The 17,027-nt window shown below is 42.6% G+C and overlaps 1 protein-coding gene across 5 annotated transcripts in view; it reads left to right on the forward strand.

The window, feature by feature from the left end:
- Window positions 1–8,633, forward strand: part of WDSUB1 (WD repeat, sterile alpha motif and U-box domain containing 1) — a 58,278-nt gene extending 49,645 nt beyond the window's left edge. For all 5 annotated transcript variants that reach the window (XM_050969264.1, XM_050969263.1, XM_050969266.1 and 2 more), the window contains 2 exons: window positions 778–918; window positions 7,610–8,633. In XM_050969264.1, the coding sequence (XP_050825221.1) occupies window positions 778–918; window positions 7,610–7,782 (314 nt within the window). In that variant the 3' untranslated portion in view covers window positions 7,783–8,633. The remainder of the gene's footprint in view (window positions 1–777; window positions 919–7,609) is intronic.
- Window positions 8,634–17,027: the final 8,394 nt, after the last annotated feature.

Raw genomic sequence — 17,027 nt, forward strand, 5'->3', positions numbered from 1 at the left:
ACAGGGACTAGCAAAGAGCCAGCTCCTGTCAAACTCTCAGAGGTTCCTTCCGGTTTCAAAGCAGCTGCATAAAGGGGGATGGGATTAACCCTACCCAGGCTCACCTAATTCGTCAAAGGGTATGTCTACACTGCATCTGGGAGCAAGCCTCCCAGCCCAAGTAGGCAGACTTGCACTAGCCTCAGCTCAAGCTAGTTCACTAAAAATAGCACTGTGCATCTTGCAGCTCCAGTGATTATACAGGATAGCTCAGATCCAGAGGGTTAGCTGGGTTTGAGAACTGAGTTGCTTTCTGAGCCACAATGTCTACACTGCTGTTTTTAGTGCACTAGTGCAAGTCTGTCTACCCTTGCAGGGAGGCTTGCTCCCAGCTGCAGTGTAGACATAGCTGTAATGCAGTCCAGTGCATGACTTCAGCCCTGGGCTTGTCTAGACTAGAATCATGTTAAACATGGCGTAGCACTTTGGTCAGGGTTAACCCAATACTCTGTCTAGATTAGGAAAATAGGTGACGTTTTAAAATACTCTGGGAGACAAGTTTTGTTCAATGTATTTTTGAACACTATAGTGTAGATAGCCTTTTATGCCTTAAAAAACATGTTAATTGGTCTCTGTCAACCATGAGGAAAAAGTTAGAAACAATGTATTTACAAAGCTCCTGAAATGTCTTCCAGATTGCTCCAGAAGCAATCTCTCAGCCTGATAATGTGTGTGTGTTTCAGAGGTTAATGGTCTTGAAATATGTTCCAAGGATTCTAATCTACCATCCCTTTTCAGAATCTCTAGGTTTACGCAGTAAAGTCTTCCGGAAGATTGAGGAGCTGAGGAGCAACGTGGATTCTGTTTCTCTTGGTATTCCCGATGAATTCTTATGTCCTATAACTAGGGAGCTTATGGAGGAGCCTGTCATTGCAGCAGGTATGTCTATGAGCTACTTCAAGTTTATTAAAACGAATTATTCAGGTGTCAAGATGAATACTGGGGAACTATTAATCAATATATCTCTTAAAGAATGCTAAGTACGTGCATTCTGAATTCCTGTATCCTTAAGTGTATTCAAATTCCAGCAAGGTAAAAATTAAATTTGTTTCTGCTCTTTTGAATATTTGGCTTGTGAAATCATGCTTCTGATAGTGAGATACATAAAATTTTGTAAAGGGCATCTATTTCGTGCCTATGCAAACTGTGTAATTACAAGACTAATTACGCAGTTGTTTTGCACAAATGCAGGAAATGTGCACATACAAGAGCAAACCCCTTTAAAAACCTGGCACTGTATGTCTATCAGTAAAAATAGAGATGATATATGAAACATATTATGTCACCTGAAAAGCTTGGATGGAACTAGAACCCCAAATCTCACTGCAATTCAAGGAGATCCTGGATATCAGATGTGCTGAATCTGTTAATAAACGTTTATGGGATTAGGCTGTAAGCACACAGATGGGGAAGAACTCATACATCTGTTGCCTTTGCAACTGTAAGTCAGCCATAATGATAGTCTTTTCTTTCCAAGATCACATGCTGTTTTTTCCATAGAACTCCTATCTCATACAGTGCACAGGATAGACCTGCTATGGGGATGAGTCAGGATTGTGTGCTGAAGATAATTCTTATCTGTAGCACCACTTCTTCATTTGTTGCCAAAGTTGGAAGGTGCGTAGTGAATAAGACAGGACTACAGAAAGAGAAGGATAGTATGGTTAAAACAATTGAATCCTGCCCTGGGGAATTGGTTCTGTCCCTATCTTTGACGCAGAGTTCATGTGTGATACTAGGCAAATCACTTAAATCAAACTTTTCACGGATTTGTGTGCTCCTCATTTCCTGTGTGCCTGACTTGAGACCCTGGTTCTGATTTGCAGAAGCATTGAGCATGTATAGCTTCAACTGAAGTCAACGGAAACTGTGCTTTGACTGTATAAAGTGCTGTATAATGCTATGCATTCTGAAAAATCAGATCCTAGGTGTGTCAAATTAGGGACTCAAAATTAGTGGATTCTTTTGACCTTTATCTCGCTTTGCCTCAGTCCTCACATATAAAATGGATAACCCCCCCTCATCTTAGAGGGTGTTGTGAAAATAAATTAATTTATTATTTGTGAGACACTCAGATATTGCAATGATGAGTGCCAGAAAAAAGTTCATGACGAAATTAATTTTGTCTCCACAACTTGATTAGTGGTCCGTAAATAAGATCTAGGGTTACACATGGAACAATGAAGATTAAAAAAAAAAAAAAATAGATAGGTGCTCATTAAGTGAGCACTCTCCATCCTATGCACTAAATGAAGCAGGGGTCCTGTGGAAAAATATATGTGATCATGGAATTAAATAAAGGCTGTATCATAATGCATATGCACAAGGGGGCCAAGTTAAGGTTACAGGAGCAATCTCAGTTCTGGCATTTCCTAACTTTTGAATGCTTGGTTCTGCAATCTTAGTTTTTGTGTGTAAATTTTATATATAAAGCTCAATCCAACTTTTGTGCTCCTCATGCATCACAAGACTGATGGTTATGCAGGTAACTTTAAAGGGAGGGCTCGATCACTGTGTCTAAGTACCTACATGGGGAAAAATATTTGAAAATGTGCTCTTTAGTATAGCCGACAAAAGTATAATACAACCCAGTGGCTGGAAGTTGAGGCTAGACAAAATCAGACTGGAAATAAGACTTCTTTTTTTTTAACAATTAGGTTAACTAGACATTGGAACAGTTTACCAAGGCTCATGGTGGATTCTCCATCACTGACAATTTTTAAATCAAGATTGGATGTTTTCTCTAAAAGATATGCTAGAGGAATTATTTTGGAGAAGTTCTATGGCCTGTATTAAATAGGACCATGCTTATGTGGTCACTTGTGGCCTTGAAACATGTGAAAGTTTCCTGTGTTCTTGCTGATTCTGGGGTGCTGGTCCAGTCCCCAGCATAATGTAGAACTTCTTGAAGGCTGATTGATATTACGCAAGCTGCTGATGGTTGAAGTGTAGAGATGCCCTTGCTACTCCCAAGGCACTGAGGAACAAGGAGAGAGTGGCACTCAGAGGATGCCACATCACCATAGTATTTCCCTACACAGAGTTGGGGTGAACGTAAGGTTGATTTGCCTCGCCAGAGCATTGCAAACAGCAGTGGTGGATTTGAGGATGTGGCTCTTTTTCTTCTTTTTGTAGCGCTTGTAGATTCCATGAGATGTTTTACACTTTGGAAGTATTCACTGTATGTTTGATCTGTGTTCATGTTATTGTGTCTCTCTACATTTCTATATAGAAAAAAACCCAAACCAATGATTTTCAGTGAAAGGTGACAGAAAAATATATTGTGCAGATCAAGCAGTGGAACACCAAGCTAGGAAATGCTAAACAAAAATAATACTTCAGTTCATTTCAAGAAACACTAGATGGACTTTTTTTATTTTAATGGGTTTGTCAGACATTACTTCTGTTGCATGATAAAACATTTTGCCTTTACTGAACTTAAGAATTTAAAATCCCTGCTGCTTTTAGTGCTGTAGTAAAATGAGGAATGTGTTAGAATTATCGTCATTTTTATTTTGGTAATGCCCAGTACTAGATGCTTTATGGAAAAGAGAATGCTTGCCTCAGAGAGCTTAGAAACTAATAACAACTATGCATTTTACTAATTTTTTTTTGAAGAGACAGTATCAAAATAATTATATCCCTGTGAGTAATAATTTTCAAAGTGTTTAAGTTACTTAGGAGTCTAATTTCCATTTTCAAAAGTGACTTAGGCACTTTGGACTAGCTTTTGAAAGGTATTTAGATACCTACTCCTCCTTATTTCTAGGCAATCTGAAAATCCCAATCTGCATCCTTAGGCACCTAAATCCCTTGAAAAATCTGTCTGTTAGCACCTAAGTAATTTAGGAGCCTGTTGAAAATTTTACCCCACACTTGCTTTATATTGTTAAAAATGGGGGGAAAACTTTCAGAAATGAATATAATTTATGCTAGTTGTTACTCTGTGCATTTCACTGAGATTGAAAATGAAACAAGCATGATCTGTTTATAGTCATTTTTCAGGTTCTAGTTTTTATGATGTCTTTTAGTGCTGTTCTGTTTGTATTTCCTGTGCTGGAGGGGAATGTTTAAAATAAGAAGTGTGTGTTAATAAATAAAAATAATCTTAATATTTGTTAAGATAAATTAAGTTTTGGAATAAACTACATTGACAATGTTAATTTAAGAGATTTTAAAATATTATTAAATCTGATATTTGTATTTCACAAAATCTATCTTGTTACAATAAAATGGTGGGTTTTAAAAATAATGATACCTCTTTTATGCAATCTGGTAAAGCATGGCTCTGACTTCCTATTCTGCTTTAGTTTAGTCAGAAGTTCACTTGTAACTGATGCACTGAAATAATTATATTTTGTGGGATGCATCAATTTTGCTACAGTTGATGTGTGATTAATATTTCAGAACCCCTTTATAGTTTCTCTCTCTGACCTCAGAATCAATAACCTAGAGTATGCTAAATACAAATATTTTGCTACATTTCTAACTTAGAGGTAGATTGTAAACAAAATTAATTGCAAATACTTATTGAGGCTCAGTATAATGCCTTATATTTTCTCTGAAATGTTTTAAGTCAGTGTTTACTTTTGGGGAAAATGTGTTTGAGTTAAACATAGCTAAGCAACTGCATTTGCAGTAAACTGTCAATGCATACATGAATTTTTAAAAGGAGCTGAGTGAGCAGTGTTGTTAAAATGCAGATTGTCAATTGCAATTTACTAGCTAGTCATGTCACTGTTTCAGTGCTTCTTATTTATACGTGAAAGGCTATGGGCACAGGGGACTTTGCCTAGCAGCTCTGATGATTCCTTTGACAGCTTTGTGATGAACTTTGCAAAACAATTTTAAAGCCTGTATTGAAATGTAATTAGTGATAGAATAGATCTGCTGAGAATCCATGCTTTCTTCACTTATCAAAAGCTCAAGGGGACATATTTGTTCACCAATAGACAATAATGTTAATTCTTCCACAGAATCACTTTTAGTATAATATTTTTAATTCCATGGAGAGCTGATTGCTTATTTTAAAAAAATTCTCAAGAGAAATACTAAGAATAAAATTAATGCTATCTGAACTTGGTTTCACGTAACATTTTATTTCAGAGAGTTGCTCACATTGAGATTTCATGTATGTATTAATTCTACATAGCATTTTAGACTAGGTGAAAAGTTTAAAAACAATAATACTAGTTTTACTAGCAAGCAAAACGATTGATGATTTAACTGTAGATCAATCACAGAGAAAGTTAATTCAGACCAGTAATAGTCAGTGATAACAATGCTTAGCAGTCGCTTTGCTTCCAATGGGAAGATTATGCTGGGCTCTGCTTTTGTAGTTCCTATTATGTGGGAGAAAGAGGGAAAGTCAAGATTAAAATTTAAAAACGACCATTGAGAGAAGCTTTTTATCTTGGATGGCTAACTACATTTTGTTGCATCCCTGCTGGGAACAATTTCTAGTTTTTCTATAACTATTTACATGTTGGGAGTTTAGCTATCCAGAACAGGTAAGGAGCATATGCTATTTATATAGGAGATGCCTTGTGTATAGTAAAACCTGATTAAATTACTAATCAAAGGACAGATAAAATGTGGTCTTTTAAGTAAGACAGCCTCTCAAAAAGGAGGCTGAGAACATTTATTTGACAGGTTGAAGGGAATCCAGAAAAAGATTAAATCAAATTTACTTGCTACTAAAATGTGTCATTGTTTAAAAAGCATTTTACAAACAGGTTTTTGTAAAATACTTGGAATACAGATACTTAATAAAAGCAATCTTTGATGCATAAATGGTCACTGGTAGCTAAATGTTGATCTGTCTGGTGGTAATCCCTAGACAGCGGTGACATAAAAGTGTAGGGTGAAATCTTGGCCCCATTGAAGTGAGTGGGAGTTTTGCCATTGACTTCAGTGGGCCAGGATTTCACACATAATGATTATTATATTTAATTTCTATTTGGTATTTTAGTATAAAAATTTAAAGCAATACACAGAGAACAGAGTCTCCCCTCCACAGATGATGTACTTTACTTGATGGGTGTAATCTGTGAATTTATGAATAATGCAGTTGCAGTCCCTTCCATGAGTACTTAGCCCAGCGAAGGATTTAGGAAGAATTTGTATGCTTACATTAGACTGTATTTAGTCAGACCTTGTCTACAATAGGAAGGTTCTGTTGATAAAATGATGCTGGTATAGATATACTAGAAAAACTGTCTAGCATAGATGCAGTAATATCAGTATAAAAATGCTTTTACTGATATAGCTTATAATAGTTCCCTCCAAATGGCATAAGCTATACCAGTATAAGCAGTTATACTGATATAACTATGTATATGCTAGGGCTTTTACCAGCATAGCCATGTCAGTAAAAAATCACACCCCAATTCGTCTAACTGTGTCGGTAAAAGTTTGACATGTAGACTAGGCCTTAGTTCAAGATGTCGGTGTCCTGTAGCCTCAAGAAAGAATTCTGTTTATATTCATCACAATTAATCCAGGTCTATGCTAGAAATTATTCTATTTTGATAAATCAGCCAGGGGTGTGATGTAATGTGATTTGTGACTGACATAACTGTGCCAACAAAAGCCTCTACCATAAACTGTGCTTTTGCCAGTATAACTTATTTCATATGTGGGGGGAGAAGGGGTATGGAGACACAGGCGACTTGAGTAAGCAAAAACTCAGTTTTGTTAGTGTAAGCTGCATCTGCACTAGGAGTACTTTGCCCGTATAGTATGCCAGTGAAGTTATCCTGGCAAGGCCTTCCAGATTCAGACCTGGCCTAAATCCTGTCCTTCTGTATCACATGTGATGCTACATTGGGAATTGAAGTCTAAAGTGTTTCCTCTGATCTCATGAGAAACAGATTCAGCAGCATTTGAATTATTTTGGGGCAGCCTTTGGTCACATTGGGGCTACCATGAGATTCTCTCTTAAGACGGGTTCATTTAATACACATGGGCTTTAATACTGGCATCAGTGAACTGGCTTTGCTGTAACTGTAGCCTTTTGTGAAATTTGCAAGAATTTTTTTTATAACTGCACTCGAGCTTCAAATAGGCTTAAATTAATTATAGAAAACAATGTTAAAATACGTAGTGTCTAACTGCAGTTGACATCATTTTAAAAGAAATCTGTGGCAGTTATATTTGGTGTTGATCTACCAGTACAGTAGGACATGACAGAATTATGCTGGTGGTGTACTTTATTCACTGTAGTTAAAAATCTAAACTGGAATACTTATTCATTTTCATGAAAAAACTGCACCTTTGCTGCAGAAATAAAGGCTCAGATGACCATATAGAACCATATATCCATTCTGTACAGAACATGGAGTGTTGTGAATAAAAAGATGATCTTTTGATTTCCATGTGATCCCATACGATCTGGCAAGTCCCTTAACCTCTGTGTCCCAGTTTTCCCATCTGGAAATAATGCTTCCCTGAATCCCAGAAGGTATTGTTGAAGCTTAATCTTTAGTATCTAAAGTACATTAAGAGCCTTGGATGGACATTCCTATGTTAGTGCAATTTTAACATTTTATTTGTATTTTTCTCTTTATAGATGGCTATTCCTATGAAAAAGAGGCAATGGAAAACTGGATCAGCAAAAAGAGACGGTCTAGTCCCATGACAAATCTCCCTCTCCAATCTCTTATACTTACACCAAATAGGACTCTGAAAATGGCCATCAATCGCTGGCTAGAGACTCAGCAGAAATATAATGAAACGACTTAGTCTTGAATACACCAATTGTTCTGTCAAATTAATTGCAATGAAATTGTAGGTAGTCGCAGGAAATAACTATCAGAAATCTTAAAATACTGGAAAGGAAAAAGGTAAGCTTCTGTCCATTATGTCTTTAGTCTGTAACTCACATAGAGTCCATTAAATGCAGAACTTTAAACCAAAAAAATGATTTTGGTGCCTAATAAACTATTAGTTTCTTTTTAATATTTGAGCTTTAATTACAGTGTTTTTGTATAAGAAAGTTCAAATGCTAATTGAAAATATGTAGGCTTGGCAGAATTTGATTTTTTATTCTTTTATAATTTCATTGGATAATGCTTTTCTTTTTTTCAATTTTTATCAATTTTGGTGGGTTAGACAAGAATTATTTAATGACAGTTGATGTTGAGATTCAAAAAGTTAAAGCTTTATAACTGTTAAAACACAAACTGTCAACATCACATAGAGCTAGAAGGGACCTTGAAAGGTCAAGTCCTGTCCCCTGCCTTCACAGCAGGACCAAGTACTCTCCTTGACAGACTTTTGCCCCAGATTCCTAACTGGCCCCCTCAAGGATTGAACTCTCAATCCTGGCTTTCGCAGGTCAATGCGCAAACCACTGAGCTATTCCTCCTTCCAAAATAGTCAAAGTGAATATCCTTAAATCAAAATCTAATACATTCTCAAGCACCATTTTTCTTAGTTTGCCTGTCTGTAAATTTCAGTTATCAATAGAAATATTTTCATTTGTGTGTGTACAATGAAATTGATGTTCAGACATTTATTAATTTAAAAAAAAATCTAATCTTTCCAAGCCTAAATATGTGTAAGCTTGAAAAAATAAAGTTGTCAAGTGGCAATACTGTAATGTCTGTTTTTGAGTGTGTCTCAAAATATCTGGTATATTTAACCACTGCAAACAAAATAAGAATGTTAAAGTTGCAAAGTCAACCACTTGAAAGTTAGGAATTGCCAGTATTAAGGCTGCCTGTGAAATCTTTATTCAGCCCCTTTGTGCATATGTGAATGATATAGTCTTAAATTACATGAATACAAACTATTTTTGACTCATTCAGTGAGTGCATCCCTATTTGTTTCTACCCGTCAGAGGAATGAGGTCCTGGAACATTCTTCCAATACAAGTTGTGAGGGCAGACAACTTAATTAGTTTTTTTAAAGAGCTGGACAGATTTTTGAGTAGGATTGTGTGATGTGGTTGCTTGTAATAGGGCAAGGGGCACAGCTCAACAACCATGTGTTTCATTTCTAGTTTGTCTTCTGTGCCTGAAGTTCATGCTTCAGGGTTTCCGCTGGTCATCTGCTGGGGTCAGGAAAGGATTCCCTCCCTGTTCCCATCCCCCTATGCATTCTCAGGTGTTCTTGTCTTTTTCCCTTGGAGCATCAGGGATGACATGGCTGGAGATGAGATATTGGGCAGGGTGGGCCAGGGCTCTGAGGTTGCACCAACATTCTCTTAGGTGATTCGCTGTTTGGTTCTTGCCTACATGCTCAGTGTGTAGCTGATCATCCTATGTGGGGTCAGGGAGGAATTTCCCCCCAGGTCAGATTGACAGGACCTTTGGGGGTTTTGCCTTCATCTGCAGTTTGTGGGTGGGGATCACTTGCCAGGATTATCTGGGTATATCTCATTTAATAATTTCCCTGCCATTGCAGGGGCCTCAAGCACTGGTGCACCTTGGTCCTTATTTGCTGCCTATGGCAGATGAGAGTCTTCTCTTTGGTTTCATTTCCATTGCTGGGTTTAGTGTATGGGGGCTTTGTGGTGTTGGGGGCCACTGATAAACAGGTCAAACTAGATGATCTTGTGATCCTTTCTGGCCTTAAACTTTGTGTTCTGTGTATGCTCCTGCAGGACTGGGAATGGTGCCTGCCTTCTCCCCACCTTAGGCTTTATGCTTTGAGATACTGGGCTATTAAATACTGAGCTCCTCTTGCACTGTTCTGAACCCTCCCATACACACGTACACTTCCCTGCCCCCACTGCTCCCCTCCTTTCCTGCCTGCCCTCTCCCCACATTTCCCACTGCTCCACCACCTGACATACCAGGGAAGACCCATATCTGGCCACAGCGCTCTTACTGAAGGATATTATGACTCATAGAAACTGTCCTCAAATCACTGACAGCACAAAAAGCCAACTTCCTTCAGGATATGACTGACCTCCTCCAAACACTGTAACGTTAACACTATCCTTGCCACCATGAATGTCACCTCCCTATACATCAACTTCCCTCACAATGGCGCTGTCTGCCTGAAATATTTACAAGATAATGGACAACACTCAGATATCCACTCCAAACACACCACCAAAATTGTTCATTTCATTTCACCCATAAAAATTTTACATTCAACAACAAACACTTTGTCCAAACCATGGGAATAGCTGTGGGTATTAGGATGGCTCCCTAATATACCAACCTCTTCATGGGCCACCTTGAAGAAGAATTTCTGGACAACTGTACCACGAAACCAGTGGTATACCTGAGATACATGGGTGATATTTTCATCCTCTGGACAGATGACCTAAACTAATTGATACGTTTCAAACACAACTTTAACAACCACTCCTCATCTTTTAAACTCTCTCTAGAAAAGTGATACTCAGACCTCAGTGGCTCAAGAACCAAATTAGCAATCAACATTACCCATAAGAGCCACAGTAGTGTGACTTCACGGTTTCATTTACTATAGTACTATATATAGTGATTCTCATAGCAAATGAATAACTTAATGCCAGTTGACAATGTAATTGGTTAATAACATATTAACCAATCAGGATGCTTTTACTAACTTAGAGTGGTTAGTAATTCAGTCACACAATGTTTTAATATTGTGTGCTGCAAAGAGACAAATTAAAGAGCCGCTTGCTGCTCTAGAACACTCCCGTGCAAGCATCCACTTCCTGGATTCCATAATCAGCTTCAACAATGGAGTCTTACAGACAACTGTATACAAGAAATCAATGGATCACCACACCTACCTTCACAGATCCAGTAACCATTCCAACCATATTAAGAAAACTATTATCTACAGCCAGGCACTCAGATACTAGAAAATATGCTCAGAAGAGAAAACCTATACTGTAACACACACAAAAAACTGCCTTCACCAAACAAGGACACTCCACCAGAGAAATAGATCACATCATGGAATGGGCCACTCAAATACCCTGAGAGAATCTGCTTCAAACTCTCTCTGACCATGAACCCCTAGTTGTTGCCTACCAATCCACATTGGAACCCAGCTGGAATATCATGAAACAATTACAACCCATACATGATGGGGACCACATCCTGAAATAACCCCCCTATCTCTCCAAGATCATCATCTGAAGCAAGCTCCCTATGGGCAAGGACACACTAAATGAAAACGGAACCAGACACTGCCAGAACAACAAATGCAAAACCTATAGCCACATCTCCATGGCTATGATAATCAACACCTTCCACAACCCACCTTTCAAGCTCTATGGGTCCAACCGAACACTGTATGCAGTGTACTAAAGCAACTATGGGGGTGACTGGAGATGCTCATTATGTTTCCAAATAACTAACACTCTTCCCACAGTGATCACTGATGTCTCAGTCCTCAAAGGAAACCTGTGTACTCCAAAAGAGGAGTCTGGGCCTTAAATTCAAAACTTTGCTAGATGTGAAAAAGCATGGACTGAACAGAAACAATGGGTATATGGTTTATTACAGCAACCTGTAATCTGTTAACTACTTTTGTTAAACATCGATTCGATCTATTATTTATTTCCCAGACTAGAAGAAGAGCTCCCTGTAAGCTCAAATGCTTCTCTCTAACAGAAGTTAGGCCAATAAAAGGTGTCTAATATTCTGGGACTACCCTTGTTACACACTGCATATGCATTTCTACATACAGATTAAAAAAAAAATGCCTAGTATCTCATACACACACCTCTTCCTAACCCTTCTTAAAAAAAACACTACACACAACGTCCCTCTCTGTACACAGTTCTCACACTTTCCCACCTTCCCTTGCCTGCGCTCAACTCCCCAGCCTCCTCCCGAAATTTCCCTGTGCCCAGTTTTCATACTCCACTTCTGTCTCCAACTTTCCCCAATTGTTGCCCTTGGAACACAGCGCCCCTTCTCTCCGCGCAGCCCCGCATCTCCACCAGCTCCTTCCCCGCACCCTCTTTGCCCCGCACGGGCCGTTGGCCACAGCTCCTATCGTCTCCACCCTTTCCAATTCCGCCCCCGCACCCCGCTCCCCTCACTGTGCCCCAACCACTTCACGGACTCGCCCTTGTCCGCCCTCCCCCCCCCAAGCAGCTGGCCGAGGGTCAGGCGGGCGTGTACACGCCGGCGCTGGGGCTGGGCGGGGTTTTTAATCGCTAGCCCATGCGGCGGCGGGCGCTGCGGCGCACCGAGCTGCGGCTCAGGAAGACCCCGGTTGCTCGCCAGGTCCCGCCCGCAGTCCCGGCGGCTGAGGTTGCGCCTTGGGCTTGTGCCAGCGGACACTGCCCCCCCCCCCCCCCGCCAGTGAGTGCGCCCGCCCCCATGGCCTCTTTTTGGCCCCCTGAACTACGGTTAAACTCACACTAGGCGGCCGCCGCAGCCCTCATGCTACGGGAGCCTGCGGGGCCTCAGGGGCGGTGCTCGGCGCTGGCGCCGCGTCTGTGGGTCGCAGCCGGAATCGCTGAGCAGCAGCCAGGCGCCTGGGCCCAGCAGCTTGGGGGGGGGGGGCGGGGCGAGGGGACGAGAGAGCCACCAATCGCGGGCCGGGTTTCCCCACAGCGGGGAACTAGAGTCCGCCCCCCTCCCCCAACGGACAAATGTGACGGGAGCGCTGCTGGCGGGCGGGGCGGGGGGCGCTGCCCTGGAGGGCCCCGGTGCCGGGCTACACCGGCTGCGCGGTTGAGTTGCGGGGGGAGGGGCGAGATGACAACGACAAACGGGCAGTTTACGTAGTGGGGGAGGGGGCAAAGCGCCGCAAAGGGGCTGTCTGCGGGGCGGTGCCGTTGGCCCGTTACTGCGGGGAGCCCCGGGGTGCCTGTACCGAGCCGTTGGGCGGCTTAGCGCTGAGCGGGTCACCGGCCCACCAACCCCGGCCGAGTTACGGGGCGCGTGGCTGCTGGCGGGCGCGGCCTGAGCTAGTCTGTGAGACCTGCAGTGGCGCGGGGCTCGCACCTTTCCCGGCCGCGCTATAAAAACTCCCGGGAAGGAACAGGACGGGGGGGGGGGGGGGGGGGGGCGAGGTTAGGAGGTTTTGCCCCTGCAGGCTGCCGGAGTCAGCCACGGGGCTCCAGGCAGGCGCCGCAGCGCTCAGGGGGCGAATCCTCGCCGCTTCTGTCCCACACTGCACTGTGGCTCCGGGGTTTAGCCCCACAGCAGGCACCCAGCCCCCCCCCCCCCAACACATCGTGGACCTCTGCTTGCGAACTGCTGCAGTAGAGTTTGGTATCCCCCCCAATTCATTTAATCCCTTGTGGTTTCAAGACGCAGTCTGACCCCAGCTTCTGTGATTCCTAAACCAGGAATCTTGAATTTATTACACACTGACAAGGTCTTTAACCTCACCCTGACCAAGAGGCAAAGGCTAATACACAGCTGCCTCATATTGAAAACAGGGCGGAAGGAAAGTTGTTGCGGCTCTGGTACTTGAGAAAGTGCCATCCTATTCGAACTAGGCTCTCGCTTACCTCCTCCAGCATAACTTTTCACTGCCTCCTAGCCTTCTCCATCAGCTTCTTTCACAGCCTTGTCTAGTTAGTTACTCATGGGGGAGCACGCTGCAGGATCCAGGGCCACAAGGGGCCCAGGGAGGTAGCTGACCTAATTTCCATACTGGAAGGTTGGTAATGTGATGTTTCTGGGTCTAAGGGGCACAGTCTAGCCCCACATTGCCTCTTCATGTACCTGTGAAAAATTCCACCCATTTTTCAGCTGCAGTATGTCAGCCCATGAATGGAAGTAATGTTATTCTACTAAATATGAGTGACACAAGAAAGCAACCATCATGCAGGACTCAAATATCAGGACCTATCAAAGTTAGGGTTGCCTCACAAGCTTCTCTACCACCTTCCCTAGCAAATGCATTATAAACTGTGAGCCTGATTCAAGAAGTATCCCTGTCCTCTAGTGTAAATTAGGAGTGTAATTTCATTGCAAGTATTTATTTAAATCGCTATGAATTGGAGAATCACTGTCCTCCACAGTCATCCTGTAGGAGAGTTACACATCTCAGTATGCAACCCCATAACCTTTCAAACTAGGTAAGTAAATAGGGTTTAAAAATAGTAACCCTGTAATCTATTAAAATGTTATGAAACAATTCACCTTTAAGGAGTTGCCCCCTTTTTTAAATACACAGTTAATTCTAGTGATGGAGAGATGATGTATTATTAAAATAAAAATCGTTTGCTTAGTTTGGTTAGAGCAGGGTAGTTCTGCTCCACCCCTACGGCTCACCCTGCAGAGAAAATGTGTATTTCTTACCCCTGTACATTTCCCTCAGATAGGTTGCTGCGTCTTTCTACTGCCTAAAATGTTATTCTGCTAAAACTTGTGTGGGATGTCGATACTTGCCAAGAAGGAAATCTCTATGCAGGAGGCACTGTTGAGCAAGACACTAGAGAAGGGCTCTGGGAAAATGACACACACCTTGGGTAGCAGTGCTCCCAAATGTACCTCAGCCCACCTCTGCTCCCTTTTTGCAAATGAAGAGGGCAGCTCCTAATCAATGGGCTGAGTCCTCCTTTCACCACAGCATAGGGTATGACTACACTACAGACTTATTCCAATTTTAGAGAAACTGGTATTTGGAAACAGATTATATAAAGTCAAGTGCACGCGGCCACACTAAGCACATTAATTCGGCAGTGTGCATCCATGTACTGAGGCTAGTGTCGATTTCTGAAACATTGCACTGTGGGTAGCTATCCCATAGTTCCTGCAGTCTCCCCCACCCCTTGGAATTCTGGGTTGAGATCCCAATGCATGATGGGGCAAAAAGAGTATCATGGGTGATTCTGGGTAAATGTAGTCACTCAGTCCTTCGTGAAATCAATGGCAGACAATTATGCGCCCTTTTTCCCTAGATTGCCCTGGCAGACGCCATAGCATGGCAACCATGGAGCCCATTTAGCCTTTTTTCACTCTCACCATATGTGTACTGGATGCTGCTGACAGATGCGGTACTGCAGTGCTACACAGCAGCATTCATTTGCCTTTGCAAGGTAGCAGAGACTGTTACCAGCCCTATTGTACCGTCTGCTGCTGTCATGGGTACTCCTGGCTAGCCTCGCTGACATCGGGTGGGAGCACATGGACAAAAATGGGAATGATTCCTCAGGTCATTCCCTTCTTTACGTTTTGTCTAAAAGTAGAGTCAGCCCTGCCTAGAATATGGGGCAAGCCTACTAAAGAACCAGAGCCCCAGACATCCTGCAGAAATGATGAGCTGCATGCCATTCTAGGAGGTGCCCCTGCAACAACCCCACCTCTTGCTTCCCTCCTCCCCACCCCTCCTGGGCTACCGTGGCAGTTATCCCCCCATTTGTGTGATGAAGTAATAAAGAATGCATGAATAAGAAACACTGACTTTATTGAGATAAAATGAGGGGGAGGTAGCCTCCAGCTGCTATGATAGTCCAGGCAGGACTGAATCTCCAGGAGACAAAGCCTAAAGGAGGGAATCACCGAGGCCATCCAGGAGCACTCACAGGATGATGAGGACAGTTACCAAGCCTAGTGCACTGTCTGCCATCGGGAAGGGGAGGAAAGGGGATGCTGCTGTTCAGCACTGCAGCTACCAGCAGCATCCAGTAAACATACGCTGACATTGAAAAAAGGCGAGAAACGATTTTTTTCCCTTTTCTTTCACGGGCGGGGGAGGGGAGGAAATTGACAACATATATCCTGAACCACCCGCGGCAATGTTTCTGACGCTTCAGGCATTGGGAGCTCAGCCAAGAATACAAATAGTTTTCGGAGACTGCAGGAACTGTGGGATAGCTCGAGTCCTCGGTCCCCCCTCCTTGAGCATCCATTTGATTCTTTGGCTTTCCCTTACGCTTGTCACGCAGCACTGTTCTAAGTCCCTGCTCTGGCCTCTGTCTATCATAGCCTTGGAGATTTTTTCAAATGCTTTGGCATTTCATCTTTTGGAACAGAGCTCTGATAGAACAGATTTGTCTCCCCATACAGCGATCAGATCCAGTATCTCCTGTACGGTCCATGCTGGAGCTCTTTTTGGATTCTGGGACTGCATGGTCACCCATGCTGATCGGCGCTCCACGCTGGGCAAACAGGAAATGAAATTCAAAAGTTCGGATGCACTATCTGGCCAGTGCATCCGAGTTCAGATTCCTGTCCAGAGCGGTCACAATGGTGCACTGTGGGGTAGCGTCCAGAGGCCAATACTGTCGATTTGCGACCACACTAACCCTAATCCGACACGGCAATACCGATTTCAACGCTACTCCCTTCATCGGGGATTGATATAAAGGGCTTCGTTGTGTGGATGGGTGCAGGGTTAATTCGGTTTAACACTGCTAAATTCGGTATAAACGCGTAGTGTAGACCAGGCCATAGTCTCAGTCAGACCCATCAACAGACCTCCAAGAACAGTAATCTGGACTCGCTAAGGATTTAATCTTTGTTGTTCTTACATATCCTGCGGTTTTTGAGGGATTACTCCCAACCTTTATCTGCTTTTCCACTACATCTTCAGCAAGAGCAATGGGATGAAGAACAAGCTACCCGTAATCTCATAGGAAGTCTCCTAAAACGGCTCCTGCAATATTGGCTAGACCCTCGTCACTCAATTTCCCATGTTCAGCAATGCTTCCTGACTCTGACAAAGCTAGAGAAGATGAACATTGGAAGTGTACCACTGTCACTTCTGTATAAGAATGCATTATTGCCTCCTCTTCCTCTCTGAGTGACCCCAGAACCCCCTAGCATCTGGCAGCAGGACCATGGCAGTATTACACATTTCTTTGGTATCTTTGTCAAGGAAAGTCTGAACAGTCTGACATGTTCAAGGAAAGGAAACTGCAGCCCACTTTAACAATGGTTGTTGGGCTGCGACAGCTGAGGAAGGTCTGAGTGGCCCTGCTTTTATAAAACTGATTAATAGAATCATAGAAGATTAGAGTTGGAAGAGACCTCAGGTGGTCACCTAGTCCAGCCCCCTGCTCAAATTAGGACCAACCCCAACTAAATCATCCCAGCCAGGGCTTTGTCAAGCTGGGCCTTAAAACC

This window comes from Gopherus flavomarginatus, chromosome 10 (assembly GCF_025201925.1).
Source record: "Gopherus flavomarginatus isolate rGopFla2 chromosome 10, rGopFla2.mat.asm, whole genome shotgun sequence".
In the NCBI taxonomy this organism is placed as follows: domain Eukaryota; kingdom Metazoa; phylum Chordata; order Testudines; family Testudinidae; genus Gopherus; species Gopherus flavomarginatus.